Source organism: Ptychodera flava, chromosome 11 (assembly GCF_041260155.1).
Source record: "Ptychodera flava strain L36383 chromosome 11, AS_Pfla_20210202, whole genome shotgun sequence".
Classification (NCBI taxonomy): domain Eukaryota; kingdom Metazoa; phylum Hemichordata; class Enteropneusta; family Ptychoderidae; genus Ptychodera; species Ptychodera flava.
Genome location: NC_091938.1, coordinates 27029005 through 27039445, shown reverse-complemented (window position 1 = coordinate 27039445; position 10441 = coordinate 27029005). Strand labels below are relative to the sequence as shown.

General features: G+C 38.0%; 1 protein-coding gene across 2 annotated transcripts in view; it reads right to left on the bottom strand.

The window, feature by feature from the left end:
- Nucleotides 1-513: 513 nt before the first annotated feature.
- The window catches only part of LOC139143973 (uncharacterized), a 35870-nt gene continuing 25942 nt past the window's right edge, over nt 514-10441 (bottom strand). For both annotated transcript variants that reach the window (XR_011554702.1, XM_070714599.1), the window contains exon 2: nt 514-1455. Coding sequence is in view for 1 of the 2 variants with exons in the window: in XM_070714599.1 (XP_070570700.1) it covers nt 1152-1455 (304 nt within the window). In the remaining variant the exon portion in view is untranslated. The remainder of the gene's footprint in view (nt 1456-10441) is intronic.

Here is a 10441-nt window from a genome sequence, read left to right as displayed (position 1 = left end):
TAAGTCTCGTAATTTTGTTGATATTGTTGCAAGAGATGACAAAAGGGGGTTCGTTTATGGTAGACATAGCATGGGATAGGGGTATTTGGGACCCCTGTACTCAAAAAATTAGGACGGAAACTTTCCTTTTCCTGTTGTTTTGTCGACATAATTAATCAGAGCACAACATATGCATAATTTTTTTATTCCGTGACAAGTTTTTTTGTGTTTTCTTTGACGAAATAGGAAAAAATGCAAAAAAAAACTTTATGGCAGAAAAAGGGTTGGGTTACTCAGGACCACTTACTCAAAAAGCAATTAGGGGACACCCTTCCCTCCCCCTTTTTCTGTTCATTGTTGTTTTTATAATTAAACAGAGCACAGCATATACAAACATACATCATAAAAATTGCAATACATTTAATTTTCAGCAGACCCAAACCTTAACATCATTTCCTCACGGACCAAAACAGACAAAATCAAATCAATCGACATAAATCATGCAGACACTTCAAAATGATTGGGATGCATAAGTTATAACAAGTCAATAGATATGTTTTATTTTCCTCGTTTGTTTCTTATTCACATTTCACAACTCTATGTTCCATTTACAAGAGAAAATAAGGTTCAGTAATCAGTTCTTTCGTGTCTAAGGAATCGCCAGGCAATAAAACGTCACCTACATGCACACAGGATGAATGATAAAGTACAGAATGAATGGTATTTTCACAAAGACTGGATACAAAGCAAAATATTGATTTAATATACCCTTCTCTATTTATGAAGACCGTATGAACCACAATAAAACCATGAGTTGATTTTGCGCATGTTTAAAAATTGTAAGCGTTAATGTAAATCAAGCAGCGTCGTTTTTACCGATGAATTTTGGCACTGTACTTTTCTTGTTTTCTTTAGTTTTTATCAGAGAGTTTGTACCTCAATACCTGATGACGGATATCAACTTCATGTATTCGATTGATACTGGTCCTGTTTGTTAACGGCTAATGCAAAGACAAATTAGACTTTTCGCGGTCTATGTTTCGTGATTAAAAGTGGCAATTTTCCTCAGATTGAAAAAAAACTATAAGAATAGCCTTACTATCATGAAATGGACTGTAGCTTTTTATCAGATTGTACACGGCAAATAAAAATTATTGTCTTTTTCTTGCGATTCATTCCTTCTCCTGGTCCCGTTTGAACATGGTCCATCCATAGATGTTGTCCTGTTTCCCTCTCTTGCCGAATGACAACGGAAAACCGTAGAAATCGTCCTTGACGCCCCTCTTCTCCGCGTCGTCGCTGGCCTCGCTTTGAAGATTTTTCAGCAGAAACGCTCTGGCGGCTTTGAGACGCTGTGAGAAATTGTTGAGTTTACCATCGCTGTCTGCCGACACGCTGCTGGCTAACACAATCATGCTCAGAACTGTAAAGACAATAATCGCCAAATTCCTCATCTTGTGTGTTGTTGGTAAGATGCTGAAATAGAAAAGAATTAACAAAAACTTAGTATCGAGTTTGGTTGGTGCACCATTACGTCTGAAAACTATTTTGCATGTAAAACTCTATTATGATGCATTTTGAAGTAACCTACAGCTACTTAATCACCGTTTTACCTCACGTGTTTACAGATGTGAGATATTGTCTTGCGTCTGTAACTTAGTCTGTATATTTGTGTCTCTGTCTGCTAGCGCAATATTTCAAGGACAGTTGATCGGATTGGTATCAAATATAGTACATACATCGGCATTCTATTTGGGTTGGCATGGCGTATATAATTAACGCTAATCTGCAAAAGTTTAAACAAAGAAATCAGATCGTCTCAGAATGATCTTATGAATTTTGCTACAGACCATGAAATTATATGAGAGATTTGAAAGTCACCAAGCGGTTCATACCAATGACATTGCACACTTGCATGTTTAATGAGCTTTGACTCTTAGGGAATACATAACATTTTACAAGAACCAGACAAAAGTTGATGAAGTGCACCAAATTTGACGAGACTGTTTATATACTGCTTATAGCAACATAGAAACATATATTACAATTTCATGTCAGACAATTAGTTTTTGCATGTTCAATATCTTTTATTTGGTTTTATTCTCTGGAAAAGTTTCATCAAATTTGATGCATTTTGCTTGAATGTTGGTCACAACAATACAAGATATAAGCTTATTGAAAAACATCTTGCACGTTCACATAAGTTACTTAGTGCAAAGTAACGACACTTTTGACCAGTGTAAGGGTATGTTAGAGAAAACAAAAGCGTAAATTTAAACAACCGCATATACTGAAACTCGGGAGCATTTTCAGTTCACATCCGGGTTATATATAAGATCAAGCCTGACAGAACATACAGAATTGTTAAAAGAAGCAAGTTGTTTATCAGCTTTATTTGAAAGTAAATTGACCATCATGATAAAAATTTAAACGGAAAACAAAGATCTAACACTATGTAAATATTCAATGTCGGCAATAAGTAGTGCGAGAACCAGGGATTGAGGATTGCCTCTTTAAGTGTTCAATTATAGCTGTAGTTTTTAGTGTATTTTCTAAATGTTTTTTTTTTCTGCCTGTGTAAAACCGTTGCTTGTTCCTCTACTAAAATCATAATGCCTTGTGTTTTAATTGGCAACACAACCTGCATGTGTCAAGTGTCTAGTGTGAGTGTTGACGACTGAATCCAAGTCCGCACTAGAAACCATTTGCCAACATGAACGTTACATATTGTCCTCAGCGCAAAATCAAATGTGTTACTCAGTGTTTTACCTATCTGTTTAAGAGGATGTATTACTTTTTTCCCGCCAAGAAATTTGTTTGTATGATTGCACAATATCAAGTTGGATCGTTCGTACAGTAAAATTACGATATATTATGCCAGAAGAAAATGTACAAGTTTCTGCGCGACGTTCTTTGTCGCCTATCAACGCTATGTCCCCGACCGGTATTATTACTTTTCTTATCGATTTGCTCGATAGTCGCTGTAATTTCCCGCTAAGCATGGCACTTCGATCTGCTGTAACCTTTGAATATCTTTAAATTCATCAGCATTTCGTTGAAATTGCTGTCCTGCAGCTCTGACATCTTTTCCTGGAACCTTATGAATAGACTGTATTTCAGTCAGACATTATTGTTTCGCTGGAAATTAGAACTTATCGCCGGCGGGATGTATCAATATTTCAGCGCACGAAGAAAGATTATATTTTCCCTCAAAAGGAGGTAGATTGTGATCAACTTAATTGAAACGGTATCGTTTACGCGCTTCACGAAATACAAAAGTGCATGAATCACAAGCGACAGTAGCGACACCGTAAAAGGTGATGACAATGAACTGTGGTGATCCCCAGACAATATCGGCTGATGCGCAGAAGTGAATTGAAGTTGGGAAATCAGCGCTCAATGGATAACCTGTTCATAAGCTATCGCTTTCTCACAGGGGTCCATATTGTTGTCTGTCTGTCTGTCGGCCTGTTTGTCTGCATTGTGGATATTTAAAAATCATGACTCCGTTTGCATGATTATGCCGTTAGCGAGACTCGAATGTTATCACATGATGATGGGAGTACCATTATAGACTATTTCCATCATTCATTAAGAGAACCTGTTGAAAAGCGCCACCTATGGCCCATTCTTGTTTTGCTCGACTTTTCACGATATGATCTAAAATGGCCGCTGGGCAGCCACTTTGTCACTATTTGTTCACGTAGCTAATTTTATTACAGAGAAATAGCTAAACGAGTTTCATCCAACGTTTGCACGAGGAACATATCCTATTTGTATATACCATATGTAGTGAAACGATCTAATATGGCTGCCGGGCGTCACAGTCCATTCTATCAAGTTTCGTGTTCAGGGTCATCACTCACTGATAGACCGAAACCAAGTTGATCAGAGCGAGGCAAAATTTGTTTAATGATAAAGTGCAGTGAGTACATCATGTAACGATATTGTAAGATTTTATCGCCTCTCGATTTAACACTCAAACATTCCTCTGCCGATTTTTTTTGCACTGTTTGAATACGGATAATGTACTGTGACGCTCTGACCAGGACACAACGTATTTTTCACTAATTTTATAGGAAAGCGTCAATCGATCTATAAAATATCCATGCAGTAAAAATTCATTTAACAGAATTCGAAAGATCGACTTGGGGTCATTTATCAAATCTTATTTTCAACCAAAGAATGTTAAAATTAATTTCTTCTGGGTTACAGATACTAGTTTGCGTTCAAGTTAGTAATCATCCTAGCTCAAAACAACTAAGGTGTATTTAAGTTTCGATCTGGCCGTAGACCCTCCAAAAACGACGTCCATGATCAGGTCGAAGCATTATATATCATGATAAGAGCATCAGTGTACAGCTCCTTGTAAAAATCATTTACCATGCCTAAAAGCCTTCAACTATCAGAAATGACTATTACATGAGTTGAAAAACTTAATTTTATGTCTAATGTCACCGCTCTTAATATCGTTTCAGCTACTTCAGGACGATTGTGTTAAGAGATGCCAAGAAGAAGGGAAAGTAACAATTGATATACATTTGTCATTTCCATATAAGTTTAAAGGACTTCATGAGAAATGAATGACATGTCTTTCATTTTTGATCTTCTGCCACCTGTAATAAAAAATTTTCAATCGGATTTCTTGAATCGATATACCAATTTCAGATCGTCAGCAGAGCAAGATGAACCACACATGAATCTGCCAAAACTCTCATTCAAATACAGAATGAAGTACAGGAGACCGGGTTTTGACTGTTACAATATCCTGACAAGATCAAAAAACGGTCCGGCCAACACTTTTTAACATTAATTACGTGTCAAATACCAATCAGTCATGAAAGTAGTCAAGAAATAAAATGCGCAAGAAACGAAATAAGATTTAAATTTCTATTAAAAGAGTTTATTAAAAAAGAATTCCACTATATTATTTTTTCGGTATATTTTAAATGTCACTTTCAGAAAAATGTGCATTTTGAAAGATTCATGTGTGTATTTTCTGTTTATAGTTTTTCCCGTGGTTAAGTTCAATTTGCTTTGTATCTATATGTAACTGTAATTTTTTGTGAGCCCTGAAGAATATTAACTTATATCGGCCGCTCATTAATAGTGTAAATAAATATATAAAGAAGGAAGCTTCATTGTGTGGATAAGAAATATAATGCCTGGAATTTTCATAAATTATTTTAAGTATAAAAAAAGATAAAACTTCTGAGAAAAGGTAACGGAACCTGCTATCATTTTATATCACTTGCTTAACACATTTATCTGTCGTCGGCCTTCAACATGTAGTTAATTAGTAAAACTTGAGCAGATTTCAATTTCTGAAGGAGACAGTCGGAAACCATGAAACCGTGTCGGTAAAATTACGAGATATCTGTTGTTTTAGAGCGCGTAAACGAAATCGTGATAAGTTGGATATTCCCGATATTTTCTCCGATGGTCTTTGCCTTGATTTGTGAATGATTTTACTTTGATTCTTAACTGCTCAATGACTTTGATTCTTAACTGCTCAATGGAGAAATAGTATTTGATTTGACATGTCCAAATTTCCGGGGCTTTTTTCTCCTCCGTTTTCTTCAATGCCCAATCTGGCGCATATATTCTGTGCGATGCTCTTTCATCGTTACACTGGACAGCCATTTTTCAAAAATACTCAAGTTTATCATGCAATTATGCAAATGATAATGATCGATTGATGTTAGTATAATTGACGCTTTTTTCGCAAGAGACTTGACTTTGATGTATCATTATGATAAAAACTTGCAAGCATAAAGTTGAACTGTACGACACAATCTCGCCTGGGAAAGGTCATCGCTTTATCATTTCTTCCCAGAGGGTTTCGCCAGGAGCCACGAATATTTAAAATCAAGCGCACGGCAAACGAAACTCATCACGTTTTGAGGTCAGGGATACTTTCTCTATTTCGATTACTGCACACATTGCAAGTTGGCACCATGTGCTAAGGTTACTCCATGGAACCATGTGAATAATGCGGGATACTCAAACACTGTTAAATTTTACTTTCCAATACCTGCCCTTTTCAACGACCTATTTTAGTGATTAATCGTGATAGGACCACAGAGAAACATATAGACAGAGTGGCAACACTTGCATGCCTTTTGTTCCATGGTCGTCTCGGTAGACTATTGGCTTTTCATATTAAAATGAGCTTCAAAGGTGTTAAACTTTTTTGAGGCTTTGTTTGTATTGTGGTTGATAATTACACGAGATTATGCGAAACATACGACGAGATGGCATCGTACTGCCAGTCGCGTAGCAACCATAGTTACTTTGTGAGCTCTCAGGCCAGAAACACTGCTTCACGCCAATCAAAACATAACACGCCAGCAGTATTATAAACATGTCCTTCCTTGACGCACGTGTAAAAGACGGTATGACTGACCGTAAACCATTGAGTAAAACCAGACAGTATCGATAAAAGACTTTCAAATTTGGTTCAAATACACTCATTATATATTCATAAAAATATGAGAGGAATTTTTAAAACGGTAAAACTCATTTTCCTGAAGCTCAAAACACTCCCGTTTTCGCCAGCACGTCAATTCTGCTCAGCACCACACGACAACAACAACACAAACTTTGCCGAACATACTTTCGCTTAGCAATTGGCGAAAATCCGAAAATTACCGAAGGATTCATGGTCGGTACTCTTCGGAAAAGAGAGGCGAGAGCAACCTGAGGCGAGGCGAACATGGATGAGTTACGTAACTGCTTCACGCCTTAAACAATACCCGTTGCCACTCTAGCTATCTTTCTCTATGATAGGACTAACATCATAATTTTTGGCGTAGTTCTTCCTCCCCTTCTTTCTTTGTTGATTAGTTAATTAATCAGTTAGTTGGTTAATTGTTACAGTATTGTGAATACAGAAGAGTCAACAAGATATATTTGATCAATGTAATATAATGATACACGGTTCCTCACTCTACAGCAAATGCATCTCGATGACTGTGGTTTTTGCTTCAACGACCTCGGCGTCCAATGATCACCATTTACAAGTGTTTAACCTGTGTTCAAAAAGTTATGCAAAATTAAACTGCTATTGAATTTAAAAATATTCAGATCTATATGACAGCGGGTAACAGCGTGTAACAAAGAAAAGTTATCATCAGTTAGCACACATTGTTGTATAATTTAACAATTTCAGTCAGTATTTAAATGGCTATCTATTAATTCATATAACTGAGACCTCAAACCGTAGACTACGTTCACGGATTGATCTAATCGTTAAATGATCACTTAGCATGATGGCAGTAGATCTGTGAGTGTCACAACAAAACACTCAATCAAAATCAATTAATGTCTGTTAAGTGAGCGACTCCAGAGTGAAATATTTAGAAGCATGTCCCGCACGTAATGTAAAATGAGACGTCAACCCTGGGTATTCTCTACTGGGCTGTTGAACTTTTCACTCGTCCGTGTCGCATCCGAAAAACTGACGTCATTAGTAAATTAGCATTCTAAATCTCCCTTCACGTTTTAACTTTAAGATCCATGTCGAAGGTGTCAATAAATACACATCTAATCTCTCGGCCATTACCTCCACTTCTGCACGTCAGGTGAGTTTTATGAGAGCGGGAGAGAGTGATACAGCGCGATAACAAGAAACACTTCATTCGAGAAGAATACGAGAGTGCAGCTTCGCACATTACCAGAAAATACCATTGATAGTGTGAAAACGCATATGCTATACTAAATGATGTTTTGTATTCAGCCTGTTAAAACCAAGCAATGCATTATAGGAGTGTAACTGGCATGGGGCTTTTAGGACGAATAATTTCCAACGATAGAAATTGTATATAACTAGCATGTAGAGAGAGAGAGAGAGAGAGAGAGAGAGAGAGAGAGAGAGAGAGAGAGAGAGAGAGAGAGAGAGAGAGAGAGAGAGAGAGAGAGAGAGAGACTTTGTCTACAGCAGATACATTATACAACAGGCCAAGATGCTCATGTGAAAACTAATCCATGCATTGAAGTCATGTGATATGCGTAAAATAATCAATAAAACAGACTCCCTTTAATGTTAAAGACTTCTAGCTAATTGCGTTTTCTTCACTGTTCACTAATTAGTAAGTCGGACAACTCAACATTATGAAAGAGGTGCGATTCAGTTAACTTGGACATAAGGAATTATTAGCCATAAAGAGAGGCAGGGTTTAATTACAATCCCCCTGGGCTGAAAAATTGTAATAATATTCAACCTTGGTGCATCAACTGTATGTACTTTTTGTTCTCTCGGGGCAAATCACTTTAGCTGGCATGGTAAGCTAATAACTTCAGCTTTAGTCAAGTTTCACTCGAAGACATGAATGTTAGAAACATGTTTTATCGCGGTTGCGGCACGCCTCTATCAGCTCCACTATTATTCGTCGCGAAATCGACGCCACGTCTTGAATACAAATCATTTTTTTAGATTCCTCACAAAAAGGGGCAAATTGATACAGTCGTAAAAAACAGCATTGGGAGTTGGATTTTCTGAAATCATCACTTCAGCCAGGACGTGAAAAGGGCATGGTATGTGCGCACGCGTTAAGAAGACAACCCTTGGGACAGGCATTAGCTGCAATATTGAAGAAAATAGCACGGCGATCAAATGCCGATTCGTTTGATGGCCGGTAAATAAGAATGAATCTACCGCTATTAGGGCGAACGAGTACGTGTGCTGGGTTCGTCCCTGGTGTTGTTTTACAGCTGCTCTGATCTCGTGATAACATTTCCATCGGTACTGTACGTGTGCCATCAGCTATCGTCGGAAATCAGGCTCCAAACAACCCGCCATCTCGTGTACCGGGGTAGGTTTTTTACTTGGCCAATCCCCCACCGGCTGTAATTTCTGAAACTCGCAGACAACAATCTATTACTGCTGCGGCCTCCGGCAAATACTAATATCTTAAGAGTGTGTATGTGTGTGAGGGTGATTTACGTCCGTGGGTGTTTTTACGAGCGTTTTATTGGAACAGCAGACCTCAATCAGCTGAGTCTGAGTAAAGCAAAGCTGGAAGATTCCACGACCAGGTTTCACTTCGCTCGGTTAAGCTGTCGGAGTCGGAGCCTAGCATGATTACGTGCGAAAGCCGAAAAATATCCATGAAATTAACTTGTTGGAAAACGTTTGCCGAGTGACGCAAAAATGAATAAATCATGTCCCGTCGTTTCTCCAGTCAGCGCTGCTGCGCATACGAGAGTATGTGGCGAAAGCGATTAATTTTCATCGGCGAGAGTAGTGATTTTTTTTGCAAAGCTTATGATCTTACAAATATGTGTAGACTTTTGCGGGACGATTAATTAAAACGCCTTCGAAAGCCTGCTATAATTTCCCTCCATTCTAATATCTAACACTTCGGAATACATTAATTGCCGCCGCAGGGGGGCTTTTAACTTGCAAACCTGTCTTGAGTCTGTGATTAGACATATAATTCCGAACGTTTAAATGGGGGGTAAGTAATAACTCATTAAAAGATATAGGCCGGCGATTAGAGGTCTTTTCGACGGGTTTTATAATAAGTATACAGCATTCATTCATTGATTGGCAAAAGATGAACATTTTGTCCCTTGGCTGTATTTTGTAGAATATGACGACGCTGATCGATTCTTGTGTTAGTCTGCCCTGCTTGTTCAACATGCCATTTCCTTTACCAGATGTTCACAAAACTTTTATCGGACGCCAATGGCGCTTTACAATATTTATGTCCCTAGGAAATGTGTTTTTGTAATCTTATGGGCTGCCGATGTGTTTCCAAGAAATTGAAACGTAAACACCCTTTCAAGCCATCTTAAATTATTTCAGACTTTGGCCATAGGTGGCGCTCGTTAACGAGGCTTGCGTCTTCTGTCACAGGCCAACCATTACCGCATGAAGGATTGAATATTTGAACTTTCGAAATTGTGATTCAGGCTTCTGTGAACTGAGCATGGTGGCGTATATTAATGACGTACATGATTTCATTCCCGGCCGATGGAGATTTAATCGTTCTGTGCTTTTTATTACTATTTTCCAATAGTCATTTCTGCGATATCTTTCTTTCTGAAATTCGTTAATTGTTTTCTAATGTTATAAATGACATAAGCTCTGTAACCTAGGGGGAATGGGTGGATGACAGATATCATATCACAATGGCCTTTATAGTCGTGCTTTTCTTCCTTTTCGATCTTGTTTTAACTACATGTCCGAGCAGTCCGGCGCTCGTCATTGGTGATAGTACACAACTTAAAGCAAAATGCATATGTCTGTTCATAGAAATAAAGTTCGAATAAGAAGCCATAGATTTTTTTTGTCAGAGATAATCGGATTATTGCATTTATAAATAAATTAGCATGACTTTTACTTAGTAGCTTTCACTCTGTTTGGTACCTGGTCGCTCAGGGGACAACGATATGTACACCGCATTTGCTGTAGGCTAACAGGAAGCCTCGCTCTTGGTCGTATAGTCTTTCCCTTCTG